Source organism: Coptis chinensis, chromosome 2, assembly GCF_015680905.1.
Source record: "Coptis chinensis isolate HL-2020 chromosome 2, ASM1568090v1, whole genome shotgun sequence".
Classification (NCBI taxonomy): Eukaryota; Viridiplantae; Streptophyta; class Magnoliopsida; order Ranunculales; family Ranunculaceae; genus Coptis; species Coptis chinensis.
In genome coordinates this window covers 106,947,364-106,964,974 of record NC_141457.1, presented here as the reverse complement: position 1 = coordinate 106,964,974, position 17,611 = coordinate 106,947,364, and the positions used below count along the sequence as shown (strand labels likewise).

Below are 17,611 nucleotides of genomic sequence, written 5' to 3'. Positions count from 1 at the left end.
TGGGTGCAAATTTGTTAGTGGTGTGATCTGGTATGGTGAGTAAATGGGTAGAGAATAAAGTTATATGGGCCAGATTCGACCCAGTCCCTATGTGGGTTATCCTGTCCGCATTTTTTGGTTATCCTCATCATGTTTGGGGTTATCCAGTTCGCGTTTGTTTGTTATCCTCATCATGTTTGGGGTTATCCATTTCACGTATTTTGGTTATTCTCATCATGATTGGACTTATCCAATTCGCGACTTCGCGTGTTTGGTTATTCTGTTCGCATTTATCATTTTTTTTTATTCATTTTATGCCGCAATGGTGCTCGGTACTCAATTCAAGTCGGAATGGACAAATTTTTGTATGTTCCAACTCCGCCTTGTATATTCCAACTTGAGGGGGAGAATAACCAAACATGCGAACACACTTCTTATCAATTCCTATTATTCTATTATTTTAGCCTCCTCTCTTATCAATTCTTCTTCTTCTTGGTTTTTCTCTTATTAGAACAATGTCACAACTCTCTCTAGCATCACCACTAACATGAAATTCTACAAAAAGAAATCCATCGTCTCTATGTCTTCTAGAAACTCGTTGGTTTTCTTTTATTTCTCTTTTTCCTGCTGCTTGTTGTTTTAGTTGGAGTCAAACTCTACTTAAAAAATAACCAACCAGTCAAAACATTTCCTGGTCACCCTTTTTGCCTTAGAGAAAGTCTAAGAGAGCTGCTAAATTGGGCTGCTAAAAAGTGTCACATAGGCCTTTTAGCTTGCCCAGCCAAATTTGGCACCCCAAAATCAAAAAACCAATCCAATCACGTTTTCTGTTTTGAAGTGTTAAATGATACAGGATGGCATAAACTATGTCATCCGTCTCCCAAACTTATTATAACAGCTGTTAGCGGAAGGTCTTAATTTTGGTTGAATTTTTGACTCATTCCAAATTTAAGACCCTTTTAGCAGCCCCATTAGAATGACATTTTTGTGGTTGGGGTGTTATATTTGACTTTAGCAACCCAAATAGCCCCCAATTGAACTTGCTCTTAAATTAAATTGATGGGATCACTGTGTTAGTGAAATGGGTCAAAATGAGGTTAGGCTGGCCAAATGACCCAAATCGACAAATCCCATCTCAGATTCTCAGTGCAGCCCTTCAAAATATGGGCTGAAGCCCTCAAAGGCCAGCCTGATATCAAATGGGGATGTTGACTCGGCCTTGTATATCGAACCGGATGCCCAATTGGGGCTTTGGGTAATTAGCAGTTTAATTTAGTTTGGGATAGGCAACTCCAGCAACTAACCGTATTGCCATAGGCTTTCACCAAATACAGATAAATCAACAATAATTTTCTTGATAGGAATGATACAAACAACAGTTTCAACTATTTACAAACACAAATTGACTAGCTAGCAGTTTTAGTTTCAAATACAATTTACAAACAACAGTGAGGATTTACCCAGTCGGCCAGTCCATCCAATTCCACCAATTCATCAACAACCTCACCTTTTATCTGTCTTCTTTAAATCGGAATGGTCGCGCAATCAAGAATCTCCCAACTCCCACCTTATGATTGCAACATTTGTACCAAATCATCACTTCTACACCTGCTCACTCCATCTCTTCATCATTGTCGACCCATTTTCACCATCACCGTTATCAATCAACACTCGCCTTCTAGCAGCTATAGTTCAAATGATCAGCTGGTTCGTGATATTCTTTAGAAGATCCCCATTTCTTCAACATCACTCCTCTTCCATTTCTTCATAGTCAGTCTCACCCTCACCATCTAGCAGCAACTGTTCAAGTTCATCTACTTCTTCATAATCATGTCGTTCAAGACCATCAAGGCTATCTCCATATCTGGTTCCCAGCTCCTCACCACGGCATGCCATATGCAAGAATGGTCGGCTTCTAGCCAAAGCATCCACCAGATCCCTGTTCAAGCTTCCTGTTAGTCCAAACCATCTCAGCCTTGGGAAGTAAGGTTTCTTGAACCATCGGAACGCAAGAGGAGTAATGCCTTTGCAGCCATAAAGATCCAGTAAACACAATCTACTGCCATGCCACCCACCATACTCAACCTGCATTGAAGCTAATGCCATGACCGACATGTCACTTATGCGAGGACACTCCCGTAAACGAAGTTCACTAATTGGGACCCGACTTTTAGCTAGTAATAATATAACATTGTCAGTGAGATTAGGAATATTTGAGAGATCAAGACTTTGCAAAGCTTTCCCAGAGGTTCCATCAAATATGGCACTAATACACTTGTCTGTAAGTCTTCTGCAACTTCTGATGGACAATGTGACTAATGACCGCATCACCCGTTGACCCAAGTACAATAATCCCGTATCACTAATATCAGAGCCATCCAATAACAGAACCATCAACTTGCGAAGAGAGCCAATTGCTTTGAGGGCTTCATCGCCAATATTTCGGCAAACCCTCAGATCTAGAACTCTTAGATCCATGTTATAGGCTAAACGCACCACAGCTTGGTTAGTCAAGAGATTACACCATCTCAAACTTACATTTATTAGTGACAGGGAGGTAGCTGAGATGTCATGAAATACAAGATCCGTCAGTTGGGTCCCATGGCATAATTTAAGCTTCTGCAGGCTAGAGCATTGATGCAAGATTGCCCTGAACCCTGTATCGGTAACACGGCAGAAACCTCCAAGACAGATACTTTCCATGTTTGAGCACTTATCTGCCATTAAGAGAAGACCAAGATCATTAACTCTTTTGAAGTATGTATGAAGATATTCTTGGCTTCGGACCAAGGAGAGAAGTTTCAATTTCCCACTTTGATTAATCTGCTGAAGACCAGAATTGGTAAGGTCAAATGCACCCGTTGGCTCTAAAACGGGTGCATCTCGAAGGTCCAAATGGATAAGGTTAACAAGGCATTTACTTATGGTACCAACCATATTGTCAGTAATATAGTCTACTGAGAGGCACAGTTTCTGAATGCTTGGAATCAGACACTGTCGCAAGTGAGGCTGTGGGAGGGGAGGTCCCAAAGTTGGACTAAGTGATTCAGTCACCATCACAGAAGGGATGTAACCAATCTCAAGGGTAGTCAGATGTGTTGAAGCCACCAGCCAGAGTCGTGCAAAACTATATCGGAGAACTAGGGAGACATCAAACATCAGGCTCAACGACTGCAGGTAAATGAGATGATTCAGTTGACAGAACAAAAGTTATTTCATGAGATAAGAATGCACTTTTAAGTGTAAACATCAGTGATATATGTAGGATGTGATCCGTGTGTACCCACTGTGTAATGGTTGTACCCATGACTCAAGGGTGAACTCAACAATGAATTAAGGGATGAATTTCTAAAGATGACCTCCGCACCATGGAGATATCCTCATCACAACTGAACCAGTTTCGTACAGAAAGAAAGATGCGGCATCTCTCTTTGTGTCTGTCTTTCCAAATTTCTTCTTCGTTTCCTTTCCCATTACAAGGACCAGTACCCAAATTCATTTTCCGCATTTCTAGAGGGTTGCAAAATTGTAAAAGCATGGGCCATCAGATAAATCCAAAATATAAAAACAACTTTTGACAATGTTAGAGATTTTGGATTGAATATATTTTAGGTAAAGATGATCTCCACGGTGGTAAGATCCTTTCCAACTAAAATCAGCCCATTCCTGAATTCCCTAGGACTATAATTTGGAAATCCAACATTCCCTCCAAGATTGTTTTGTTTGCATGGTGTGCTTCCTTGGAACGCATCCTTACCATTGATAATCTCAAGCGTCGTAAAATGTGTTTGGTCAATTATTGTCAATTGTGTGGAAAAGATGGTGAGTCTGTGAATCATGTACTTCTTTGGTGTCCTTTTTCTTAGAAAATATGGCCTTCTTTTCTTTTAAGAGTCTGGAATGACTTGGGTATCCCCGGGCCGAGTATTGGATTTGCATAAAGGTTGTGATCATGGTCATTTCTCTTTTTCTGGAAATCACATGTGGAGCTTGTTACGTTTCGCGATCACGTGGGGCATCTGGCTAGAGCGAAACTGTCATCATTTTGATGGCATCTCAATTTCACTTAAGAAGACAAATCTCTCAATAAAAGCTTTGTTATTTCGGTGGTATAAACTCTTCAAAGAGTTTAGAGGATATTTCTTTGAGTCTTTTGTAGCTAGATGGGATCGTCTTATGTTCTTAGGCATGGGGTGACGGTCTTTTTTTTCCAATAACTATGGCGGTGTCTTGGGGTTTTTACAAGAGATGAAAACAAAACATAAGAAAAAAAAACCCCAAGACGTGACGGTGCATGTCTTGGGGTTTTTTTTCTTATGTTTTGTTTCATCTCTTATAAATATTTATTTTTTCGGTTTTTCTCTTGTAATGTAGGTCTTCTCATCCTACTTTTCCTTTATTAATGAAATATCACTTTTACCCAGGAAAAAAAAACCTAAATTTATTTTTTCGAGTGCCATGTGTATGACCAGATGCAAAAAACCATGGGTGCCTACACCCTATTATGAGATACCATCCTTAAACAAACTTAACATAGAAGCAACATAATGTACAAAGGTTGGATGTGAATCAACATTAAGAATCTTAACAAAAACATGGGTCCTAGGCTAGCAAAATACTGACTTGCAGCTATAAAATGAATATCCAAAGATAGCTATGGAAAATTTAAACATAACACATTAAAGAAATTTCAGTAGTTACCAAACCAATCCAGCAAGTGGTCTAATGATGACAACTAGTAGGGAAGTAAAACGGGCTAGGCCGGGCCTCAAACCATGAAGCTTGTATGACCTAACCCTCTTATGGAGTGCTGTCAAAATAGCCCTCCTCTCGACCCGGCCCATGAGCTGAAAAAACCCTCAAAACAAAGTCCGCATTGATTTGAAGGCTGGGCCGGCTCGGCCTTAAAACATATGAAGGTTGGGTAAGGGCCTAGACTTCAAACCTTAAGCCAGGCCCACAACTCGATCCTAATTAGGCCCTCATTGAGGCCCACAGTAAGCCCTCATCTATAATTACCTTATTATCATATCAAAGTTTTGTTTTACTTAAAATACCCTTAGGGTTATAGTATCTACCCTTTTAGAAATTGGGTAAAGTTTTCTTTGTAGTTAATATATAAGGTACTAAACAACAAACCCTATTTTCCCAACCCCTCATTTTCACCTCACTAATAGAAAATAGAATGCTCAAGATGGTTGCCTACAGGTTGAATCTCTCAAGGTTAGTTTTCATTCTTTTTATACTTCAATTATTTTATGTTTTAAACCTCATTAATTAATTGATAACAATACTTCATATGCTTGCTTTTCCTTATCCTTTTTTGTTCTTTTTGTTTATGGTCCAGGTTGTTGTTTTGGTAGTGGTGGAGAACCAAGCTATAAGAAGTCCTTGAATCACGTCAAAGCTATGATGCCTGATATCTGCAAACAGTGCGGGATGTGGGGTACGATCACGGGATTTTTTTAATTAGGATCCGAATGCGGCAAAAATATGACTATTTTTTATGTAATTAATATTATTTTTATTTAAAATAACAACTACATATGTTGATTTTTCATATTAAACCATCTGTTGAATGGGCCTTTTTTTTTTTTTGAAGAGGTAAACGATCAATATATATATAAACTATATAAAAGATAATTACAAAATAGGATGAGATATCCTACTAAGAACCGTGAAAAAAAAATAAAGCCAACACCAAGGAAACGCAAATACAATAGTGATTAGACATCTCGAATGATATCCTCCCAAAAAAGCAAAGGACCAAATGGTATCTCCTTGAACTCCTTCCACCGCTTACACCAAAGGAAAAGCAATCCTTTGATGTGAAGAATCAAATGTGCAACGTCAAGGCTTCTATCCTCGAAACCGGTTTCTTTCCAACCATATACCCATAGTATCGCAAAGGGAATGATACTCCACAACTTTCTCTAAGTGCAATTGGGAGACCAAAGACTAGACCACATCATCAAAAGATCACAAGCGGTCGAGGACACCCAAGAGATTGACCAGTTGAAAAAATAGTTCCAAATGGCATAAGAAAAAGGGCAAAGGATAAGAGTATGAGCAACGGATTCTCGAATCATAGCAAAAGGGCAGAAATTAACAATAATCATTTTCCTTTTAGAAGATTGTCAATGGTTAAAATTTTACCCAAAACCGAACACCAAGTGAAGAAAGAAACCCTAGACGAATTTTAGCCCTCCAAATGAAACACCAAGGATAAACAAGGTGTGATAGGATATCCGGTTGGTTAGGTGAAGGCAGCAAGGAGGGTTGAATATCAAGATCTAACAATAAAAATACCTTTGGCATCATGGGCCCAAAACGGTGATCATCTTCGAGAGTGATATTAGGTGGAGACCCTAATCTTCAAAGTAGCCAAATCGTCAATCTCGGTCATTGAGCGTATGTGCGAGATCAATGTTCCATGAAACCCATCTATCATAACAATGAAATCCCTAACCGGTGATTCTTCTGTTTGACATGGCATAGAAGTTCCCAAAATCCCTACTCAAGGCTCTATCCCCATTCCAAACATCCTCCCAAAATCTGACTCTATCCCCTTTGTTGACTCTATAGAAAATATTTTTCCTATAGTCCTCCACTTCTTTCATAATCCCTTTCCACACTCCACACCCATAGGTAATCGTCACATCACGGCTCTCCCACCCAAAAAGGACTCAACCCATACACGGAGACAATAATTCTCCTCCACGGTCTCTCACTCTCAATCACCAAACCTCCACAACCACTTACTCAAAAGGGCACGATTCAAAACCGGTCTTCTTTATACCAATGCCACCTTGATCCTTAGAAGTACACACCCTATTCCAACTAACGAGATGGTAGTGATGTGCCTCCTCGGAATCTCCCCATAAAAATCTCTCAAATCTTATCCAACCAACCCTTAGTGACACTCATCTCGAAGAAGCGACATGAAATAAACGGGTAGACTAGACAAGGAACTCTTAATGAGGACCACTCTACCCCCTTTTCGAGAGGTAACGACCTCTCCAAGAAGCCAACTTGCGCTCATATCTCTATCACGGGTCCCAAATAGAAACACACCTATTAGCAAAAGACCTAAAGTAAGGCCCGGGAAGAACACCGGGAGAGCACCCCAAGACACTAGCAAGTTTGAACTACACTATTACTCCCTCCTACCAATACACGTGGCTCTTAGCAATGTTGATCCTCAAGTCTCGATACAAAACAAGCAAGAAGACCTCTAAGGTATCTAACTTGATTCTCCTCATTGCCTAAAAAGATGATAGTGTCATCCAAATTGTAAGTAGGTGATCTTAATATTGTGTCTCCCCAATGGAAAACCCGAAAAAAACACCCCACTCATTGGCTCTTGAATAATCCACTCAAAGCTTCCACCACAATGAGAAAAAGGAAAGGAGATAAAGGATCACCCTGTCTTAAACCCTAGAACTCTTAAACCACCCCAGCGGGAGACCCGTTCACTAAGGCGGAAAAAACGCCTTGTTTACGGACCCAACTTCTCCAAACCTCTCCAAAACCCATCCGCTTATAATCTAAAAAGGACCAACTCACATTATCATAGGCTTTGGAGATGTCCACCTTACAAACAATCCCAAAGCCTTAGAACGAATCCTATCATCAATGGCTTCATTAGCAATTAGAACACCGTCTAGGATTTGTCTATCGAAAATAAACGCCTCCTTGTTCTGCTTGAGATAACCGAAGTCAAGAACCTTTTTAACCTCAAAGAAAGAGCCTTGGAGATAATTTTATAAGCGGTTCCCACAAGACTAATAGGCTGAAATCCCCATTTCCACTGCCCCATGCACCTTAGGAATAAGAGTGAGAAAAGTATGGTTCAAACTATGCTCCAAAAAGCAGTTCATTTGGAAATCTCTCACCATCTCCAAAAATCTCTTTTTAATGGTAGTCCAAAACTTTTTAAAATTCAACAGAAACCCATCGGGGCCTGGACACGGTCTCCATCCATCGAATTGAGCTCCAAAAAATCTCCTCCTCACAGGCGGTTGCTCCAAACACATTTATCTTCCACCCGAAATTTGATTAACCGAGATTGTCAAGTTGAGGTCTCAGATCTCATAGGCTCTTTGTACAATTACGTATAAAAATTCACGGTCTCATTACGGATTACCTCTTCATCATCAACGAGAGAGCCCCCTATGTTCAACTTGGAAATCGAATTAACTCTTCTCCCCAGCATTAGCGGTTGGAAATACTTCAACATCTCCTTCTTGGATCTCCTTATCCCTTGATCTTTGCTTCCAAGCAATCTCTTCCATCAAGATCACTCTCTCTTAACTCTCTTTTTAACCACCTCCCTCCTATCCCTTTCGGCTTTAGGTTCCGCTCCTCCTCCCGCGGTGTCCAAATCCTTAAGTTCTTGAAGGGAGTTCTTTTTTTGTGTCTCCACACTCCCAAAGACTTCCTTGCTCCACACTTTGATTTTAGATTTAACAAACTTCAATTTTTTTGCGACAATGAAACTAGGCCGTCCTTCAAACACTCCTTCACCCCACCAAGTTTTCACCAACTCTTCAAAAAGCGGTTCAAAGCGACCCACATTAACTCAAAACGAAAAGGAGAGGTCGCTTTAGAAGATTTTCTACACTCCAAAGTGATGGGCCGATGGTCAGAAATAGGAGCAGAGTGTATGGTTTGGATCAAGTTCAGGGCCTTATCCTCCCATACAGTATCAATGAGAAACCTATCAAGACGAACAAGTATAGGGTCCACCTTGTGGTCCTACGACCAAGTAAAATTACCCCAACAAACGGCAGATCCACCAAATCGTCTTGATTAACAAAGTCGAAAATCTCCTCATACCCGAAGTTAATGGCGATCCACCACTCTTCTCCTCGAAAAACCTTATCATATTAAAATCCCCTTTAAGACACCACGAAGGCAACCGAGTAAGCTCGAGCGTTATCTAACTCTTCCCAGAGATCCTTGAGATCGCTCTTATTAGATGGACCATATACTCCACGAAAACATCCATTTATCAAGGCTTCCAATCTCATAATACAAAATGGTAGCGGTATGCCCCGATAAGGGAATCTTCTACCCAATCACATTTTGTCCCAAATCACACATACCCCACCTTCGGGTACCTTTTTTCAAAGCTTTTTTTCACATTATTATCTATCACTTCCAGTTTAGTCTCTTGTGGAGTAACAATCGAAGCCCCCGTGACCGACGTATAAAATCCTTGACAAAGAGTTCTTTTTTTATCCATTATCACCTAATCCTCTAACATTCCAAGACAAGATCTTTGGCGTCATTAAGACAACTTATTCCCCTCACACTCCTCCCCGCTCCCACAAGGTGGTTCCCCGTAATTCACGGTAGGCGATAACCTCATAACCTCCTTGGCTAATTTACGGTTGCGGTTAGGGAATATAACCGGCGGTCCGGACAAAACCAAATCAGTATCATTATTCAGAGGTGTGTTACAACTCCTTTGTGATCCCATAATATCACTAAGGATATTAAGGGCGCGTCTTCCCAACGCCCTTGAAAAAGACAGAACACCAGCTAACCTCGCAAAACTCCTCACGATGACTCTCTAACCAACCTGCTCGCTAACTCAAAAGTTCCAACACCTTCACTCACATTAATGGGTTCTATTTCTAAAGGACTCTCCAAGCTATGTTCAAAATGGCCAACTCGACAACCCCTTTCACCCCCAACCTCGCAAGTAGGACTAGCAGGATGCCATGTCAAGTCAGACGGGGTTTGAATCTTTCAATGTATTATGCGAATTATGATATCGGACTGAAGAAGTGCTACTGCCCCCATGGACCTTCTCATATTCAAAACATTTCTTGAGGATTTGGACACCTCTCACTCGGAGATGTGCAAGATGATCCACCTATATCGGCCTCAGAGAAGTCTCCTGCCAAGGTTTGGGTCCATGCTCCCAACGGGCTATCCTGTGTAGACATACAACCAAAATTAGACTCTAGTTGCCCCAAGATTGGAAGATTAAAATTAAAACATGTCAAAAGAGAGATGGGATAAGTTAGAGGTTCTGAAGTTCGAAGAAGGAGATCAACAGCCTCGTTGATGGCAAAGATTGGAGGGGAAGAGTGAACTCTTGATGATAAGGCTTCTATGATACCCCACCCATGTTCAGATTCGTTTGTTTGCATACCAACCCTCACTTCTACTGTTTGGTCCATGGGTACTGTTGCTGCTTCATCCCCAACTGTAATCCCGTCATCGTCGGTTCTATTAGTCTCCTCAGTGGAATTCAAAAAATCATCTCTAGTAGTTGTCGTTCTGCTGTTAGAATTCTCATTAACAACACCGGCTGACGACCTGTGCTCATGAGTACTAGAACCACTAGACTGGCGGTGGCCCCTGTCAGGCTGATCACTGCTGCTATCATTTCCATTTATTGGAGGAGCTGGAGCTGGATGGGTGTTAAAAGTAAGAATAGCACCAAGCCCATCTCGTGATTCCATAGACTCGTTTTGTCTACCATTTCCAGTTTGTAAAGAACGGTTGCACTGGTTGAAATGATAGATGGGTGATCTATTAATGTTGTTTAATCCTGCATCATGTAGCCCAGGTGGTATGTTTGAGATGTTTAAGCCCGCATCATGAGGCCCAGCAACGGTGGACTCCTGAGCTGAATTAGATACAGAGGATTGGGCCCTATTAGAAGCATATGGGCCTAAAATGTGACTGTCTTGTGCATCTGTGGGCCTGGCTGGAAAGATATGACTGTGGGCTGGATTGAACTGGTACCTAGCTGAGACATTGTTCAGGTCCACAACAGAACCCCCACCCGTCATATTCTGCTGTCCCACTGATTGAGGAGTCACGAGATGTTTAGTCCTATGTCGCTCCTTCATCATTTGCATTCTAGGAAATAAAATAGGAGTTCTTAACTGGCCCACTTCTGTATACTCTTGATCCTGTGGAGCCTGATGTTGAGTCCTATGTCCCTCCCTAATCCTTTGTAACCTAGGAAATAAATTGGGAGTTCTCAACTGGCCCACTTCTGGAGACTCTTGACCCTGTTGACTATCTTGCCTTCCTAGAACTTCATATCTTGATCCCGTAGACCCTATATTGCCACGTTGTGTGTTCGTACCCTGTTGAATGGGCCTTAAAGTTGGTAATTATGTATCAATGTCCAGATCTGTTCTACAAGCTTAATTATTTGTAATGGGCCAAATGTCCAGATATGTTATACAGGCTTTAATTAATTTTATGGGCTTGAAAGCTAACCAAAACAAGTGGGCTAATTATAACTTAAACAAGTGGGCTCAATATAACTTAAACAAGTGGGCTCATTATAATCTGGTCACGTGTTTCACTTTACACGTTTCTCTTCTTCTTCTTCTTCCAGATACTTCTTCTTCTTCTTCCAGATCTGCAAGCACCAGTTGACAGCAACTTCGTCTTCTTTTTCCAGATCTGCAGATGAAAACACCTGTTTATCTTCTTCTTTCTTTCCTCCTGTCTCTTTTTTCTTCTTTTTCTTTTTCTTTTTCCGACCCGTATCCTGTACCCGTATTGGTATCGTACCCGTGTCACACGGGTACAAGGCATAAAGTGCCGTATCCGTGCACCATAGCGTCAAAGTGTCTTTGTCAAGGTAAAATGATTTTCAATACCGTCCTCAAATTAGTTACTTCTCTCATCAATCAAAATAAATATTAATATTCTATTATATACTCATTTGTTTTTAAATGCAGAGTTGACACTGCGTTACAAATTACTATTTCCTTAGGTTTGCTTCCTTCAACTTGTTATATTTCCTTTACTTGATGGATAATATATTGGATTGTGATTCTGAGGTAGAATCTCCAGTTGAACCTTCAGTTGCTATAGAGTCAGTTGGTTCTTAGCCCCCTACTAGTTCAGTATCCATTGGTCAAAAATGCTCAAGATCTTATGTTTGGAGCCATTTTAATGTTAAGGTTGATAAGAATGACGATGGTAGTGAAGTAAAAAACCTGATGGGTTTGTTAAATATAGTGTTGTTTGTAAAATTTGTGAAACTCCTCTTTCTACTGGGGGTAGGGGAGGGACTAGTCACCTTCGTAGGCATGCAAAATCTTGTGTTACTAGAACTTCAACCAAGAAGGATCAAAACAATAATTGGTAGAACTGAGAATGGTGTGGTTTATTCTTTTAAGTTTATTCAAATAACTGCCCGTCGAGAAATTGTTAGGTACTTTGTCGTTGAGGATTTACCATTTGTGAAAGTTGAGAAACCAACTTTTCATAGATGGATTAAGATGGCATTTGGTCTGCAGTTTAAATCTCTTTGTCGTTCAATAATGAGAAGTGATGTGATGTTGAGTTTTCACGAAGAACGATCTGCTTTGAAAGATATCTTGAGAATTGTTCCTGGTAAAATTTGTTTAACATCAGATTTGTGGGCATCAAATCAGAAACTAGGATATATGTGTATAACTGCCCACTTTATAATTAAAGACTGAAAACTTCATAAACGGGTCCTTAGTTTTCCGTGCTTCCTACACCTCACACTCGAAGAGCGATTAGTGATGCAATGTATGCCAACTTGTTGATTTTGGGGATATGTGATAGGATAGGAACTATAACCTTGGATAATGCGTCTAAGAATGATAGTGTTGTGTCTCAGTTAAAAGATAAATTTTTTGGTGATGCTACATTAAGTAGAGAGTTGTGTCATCTTCATTGTACAACACATATCATAAATCTGATAGTAAAAGCATGATTAAAGCATGTTGAGGTGTCCTTGATATAGAGAGAGTGTGAAACATCTCAAGTCTTCTCAAAATAAACTGGATTTTTTTTTTTAGAATTGTAAATCTTTGAACATGAAGACAAAAAGATTGCCCGTTGACATTCCGACTTGATGGTGAGAGATGCAATACCGTACTAAAAAGTTATTGATCTTTTCTTTTATGGTAAGGAGTATGCAAATACTCCTACTCTTGCTAATTGGAAAAATGTTGTTGCTATTAAAGATCTTTTCAAGGTTTACCAAGATGCGACTAAGTTGTTTTCTGGGAGTCGGTTTGTTACATCTAGTGCCTTTTGTTATCAGTTGAGTAAAATTTTGTTGATCTTAAAAAATGTGATAGTGAACTTGCTTTCAAACCTATGTATACTAGCATGAGAAAAAAATATGACAGATATTGGAAAAATGTTCTTTTGGTTCTTGGGTTGGCTTCATGCATGGATCCCCGATACAAGTTTACGATTCTTGAGTTGTGTGTGAACCTAAATTATGAATCTGAGCCTCAAGTTGTACCAAACTCAAAACTCATATTTAATCAGTTGAAAATGAAGACTTATAAAACCAAATTGGCTGAGCTCTTTGAAGAATATGAAAAGAAAATGGGTAATACTGAATTTGATCTGAATCAACCTAGTAATACTAATTCTGGTGATGATGATGACATTGTTTTTGACTTGTTGTTACATTGGAGAGCATCTTCTAGTAATACTAACAAGTCTGATTTGCAACATTATTTGGAGCAACCAGTCATTAAAGTCGACAAAGAGCCACCATTTAACGTTTTGGATTGGTTGAAAACTCATGAAGGTACTTATCCAATTCTGTCGGCAATGACTCGAGATTTACTAACTTCACCTATTTCTACGGTTCTATTGGAATCAGCTTTTAGCACAAGTGCAAGGGTGGTCAGCATGTACTACAGCTCTTTGTTGCCAAAGACTGTTGAGGCTTTGATGTGCTTGAAGGATTGGTTTCAAGCTGAAGAAGGGCTCCAAGATCATGCTGTGAAGGTGATGGAAGAGCTGATGCAAGATCTCGAGTTGTAACTCAATGTCTATTTTGGATAAAGGGATAAAATTTTGGTTACATTTTGCGTTCCATTATCGAACAAATATTAAGTACATGCTTCATTTTCCTAATTCAGACTTGTAGGTAATTTTGGATATTTTTTTGGTGGGGAGATGGTTGGTTTGACTAGTGACTAGGCCATTTATTGGAAGGGTACGGTTAGTTTTTTCAATATCCTTTTTATAATAATCATTATTCTTTAAGTATTACTATGTCTTACTAAGTTTAATTTTATGTTTGCTGATTGTGGTGGTGTAGGTATCACATTGCATATTCAGGTCATATATTTGTGTAATGTTATGGTGGGTCAGTGTTACCTTTTATGAATAGTTGATAGTGTACAGGTGATTTCCATGTTATGTTGCTTAGTTATGTAGCTTAATTTCCTTGTCCTGATAGTTGAGATTGCCTGCATTAGCTGCATGCCTGCATTATATTTATATAAATTATAATCTTTGAAATTCTGTCATTCCATAGTTAATACACTCAAGAAAATTACAGAAGTATTTTGGGTTAAAAATTGAAGCCGCCCTCAAGCTTTTATATCTAGGCCCTTACTCTCCCCTCAAAATGTGAGAGCGGGCTAGGCTGGCTCTCAAATTGCATGAGGGCTTAAATTTGAAGGTTTTTTTGGCCCATGGCTGGGCCGAGAGTTTGAGGACCTTTTTTACACCCCCCTAATAACTTGTAAGGCATGACAAACCGAAAACGATAAACTAATGGTCCCAAACTGAGAGAAATATATAAAAAAATGGACTAAATAATTATAAAACTAAATGTAAGATTAGGTTGTAATGATTAATAGACTATTCTTCAAATTAAACCTTACTTCTAACAACGAGCAACCACCAAGTAACTGCTCTAGATCTGAAACGTCAATTGCATGCCCTCTTCTTTCAGCCACTGAACCCAAATAGAGAGACCTGAATAAGGATAATTGTCAAGAATCTTATTGAAGAGTGAAAGTGGTCCATTCTCATGAATATCCACAAACACATAACAGTAAGGTTTTATTTTTACTGAGCTGATAAGCTAAAATTCTGAAGTAAAAGCAACAGACAATAATAAACGGAGAAACATAAAGTACAAAAAGTGTTCAACAAGGTAAGACCTAAGTTACATTAATACGGATACAAAGTGTCTGACATGACGAAATATCATAAATTGAGGTATATCATATACTATATGTGTCTGTGTTGTGTCCGACACGGACACAGATCCTGTGAACCTATTTCTCACTATACCATCATCGCTCTTTTCCAACGAGGAATGTGAAGACTCTGTGTCCAGTTTGTTAAAAGTAAGGAAGAATGTAAAAGCAAAAGTTTAATGCTTCTATTAGTCACCCTTGCAACTGATCTCTCTCGCACATGGAGAACACACACAAACTAGGGTATTAAAGGCAACAATAATCAAACAAAACCTTTCAAAACTATCAAGGTGTAACACAGCCATAGTTGTACTTGAACCAACTAACAAAACTATCAAGTTCAACCTAAACTTGAGAAAACAAATTCCAAGGTAGTAGCATTATGAGTATCTTTGCTTTTACAATGTTATGCCTATACCTCATGTGGATATGAAATGAAGTTCCCATAACAATTACTTCCCACCATTTGGCACGATCAAAGATGATGCAAGAGGGACTCCGTTTTTTAAGGGTCTTGACAGTTGACGTCTCCCTTTCCTATTCCATACATCTAATTGTGCTCGTCTTACAATATAAAACTCCAAAGTTTAAGATATTTGATATGACATGCAATTTTTTGCAAATGATAACCTAATAAATATCGTTAAATATATAGTCAAATGAAAAGCTATTAACAGAAAAAGGCAGTCCAACACCTTTGATTGATTTAGTATTGTAGACAAAATGAACTCAAACTCCTTTCATTGACAGTTGACATTGGCACTTTGGTTGATTGTACATTAATATAGCACAACTTGAGAAGACTCGATTAAAAAGTTCGTCTATTAAAGTATGATTAACATTACAATAAATACCATATGAGCATTAATAGCAACAGCCATATTTAAATATTCCTTTTCAAAGTTTTAAAGAACAGTATCCACTTTTAGAAACATAGGTACTACGGAGGAGGACAGGTAAATCGTTATGTACGATCATTTGAAAATCGAAAGCCAAAAGTAAATAATCATTGTTTTTAATGGTAAATATAGAAATGTTAACTAGGCAATCTAGAAGCATGGAAACAAAACACAATGAAATCTAAATTATTCATAATTTTCTTTAAAAGATGGACCAACATCACAAACTCTAGCACTAGTATAATTAAGAATGGAACAAACCTTAAATCACGGCATTGTTTTCCAATAGCTGAAATAAGATCACCAGTGAAATCCTCACAATTATGCAAACAAAGCTCATGCAAAGAAGGCCGAATTAAATTATCAATTGATGAATCATCAAGCCTACTACAATCAATCTTCAGACTTCTCAAATAAGGATTCGGCGGTAAAAGTGGTCTTAATAAATTAATAGACGGGGCAACATCCTGAAAACACAAATATTTGCCTAAAATTAGGGTAAAAATGTAATTTCAGTTACAAAATAATAATAATAAAATAAAGATACGAGTGGGCTTACGAGGAGGTGGAAGTTTGGGAGGAAAGAAAGAATTTGAGAAACGCAAGCGTTGAAAGTTTTGCAAGTGGCTGCAGCGGAGCAAATTGAAGGGATATCTAATTTTGTCATTATTGAAGCTAGAAGTGCTGTTGGAAGGAGATCTAGACCTCCTGCTTCGGTTGCTTTACTCACCATCTCTTTCTTTCTTTCTTTCTTTCTCTGTGTGTCAAGAGTTGAAGATGCGCGCAATACTTCTGCCACGCGATAATCAACTCACTTTTCGTTCAAGGGCTATAATATCAGTCAAAGTTTATTCTATCTCCTAACGCGGGCCCAAGCCCAATCTAAGTTTAATCGGGGGTTGGAACAGGTTAGTTGGGTTGAGCGGGTTGTATTATTGTACATGTATTGGGCAGACCCCCAAAATAAACGGAGTTAAAAAACACCCACTCAAAAGAAGCCGGTTACAACCAATTTTCTTCTTCCCCCTCTTCATAAACCAGAGAGCGTAAACTGACAGACACAAACCCAGTTTTGATGGTGAAAGTGGCCTTGCTGGTGTCGACACTGCCTCCAATGACATGGCAGGCCAAGTAGTGCAGAGAGGTGGGTGGGTTACAGCTAGTTGTCTGCGAGAATCAGGTGCTAAGAGTCGACTTCGAGAGGATGAGATCCAGAGTTGGAGAACTAGAACAAGAATTTTGTAAAATAAAGCAAGAGATGCACAAAGTGACAAAATCTCATAGCTTTATCAGTTCTCCACGTTTGTTTGCAAGGAAACTTGGCTGCAAGCTTCTACCAGGTCGATCAGATGCACATGCAGATCAGCATATGTAATACAAAGCCTGGGCCCTTGCCCTAGAGCGTCAGTTGACCAGGCACATTCCAGACATCGGAAAAGCTGCTCTTCATTAAGGATTGACCCGTAGTGGACATGTATGATGTATCAAAATAGAACACCAAAATTTGATGACGGGAAGAAGATTACATCAATTTTGAGTTACGAATTAAAGATTTTTTTTTTTAAATTGATTTCAATTAATAAGCACAATTACATCAATTAAAAGAAGTGGGGACAATAGGAGGTTGCAACTAGGGGTGTAATATGTGGTGGGTTGGGTCAATTGCGGGTCCAATAGTGATGGGTCGGGGCGGTCTAGGGGATACAAATCTAGTAGTCCCTAACGGGGCGGAGGGCGATTGAAGTGTCGTGTCTTAGT

The 17,611-nt window shown here is 39.3% G+C and overlaps 1 protein-coding gene across 1 annotated transcript; it reads right to left on the bottom strand.

Annotated features, from left to right (window-relative positions):
* Positions 1–1,308: 1,308 nt before the first annotated feature.
* Positions 1,309–16,711, bottom strand: LOC147520192 (F-box/RNI-like superfamily protein). The gene is made up of 4 exons (XM_086591700.1): positions 16,413–16,711; positions 16,115–16,320; positions 14,634–14,727; positions 1,309–3,150 (listed from the first exon to the last, which is right to left on the bottom strand). The coding sequence occupies exons 1-4, from the start codon at positions 16,584–16,586 to the stop codon at positions 1,726–1,728; spliced, it is 1,899 nt and encodes a 632-aa protein (XP_086447826.1). The 5' UTR covers positions 16,587–16,711; the 3' UTR covers positions 1,309–1,725.
* Positions 16,712–17,611: the final 900 nt, after the last annotated feature.

Excerpts from the sequence above, each read along its gene's own strand:
- LOC147520192 (XM_086591700.1), bottom strand. The coding sequence starts at position 16,586 with ATGGTGAGTAAAGCAACCGAAGCAGGAGGTCTAGATCTCCTTCCAACA. Across the intron at positions 16,321-16,412 it reads TCCCAAACTTCCACCTCCTC|GATGTTGCCCCGTCTATTAA; the intron begins GTAAGCCCACTC and ends TTGTGTTTTCAG. Across the intron at positions 14,728-16,114 it reads AAACAATGCCGTGATTTAAG|GTCTCTCTATTTGGGTTCAG; the intron begins GTTTGTTCCATT and ends ATCCTTATTCAG.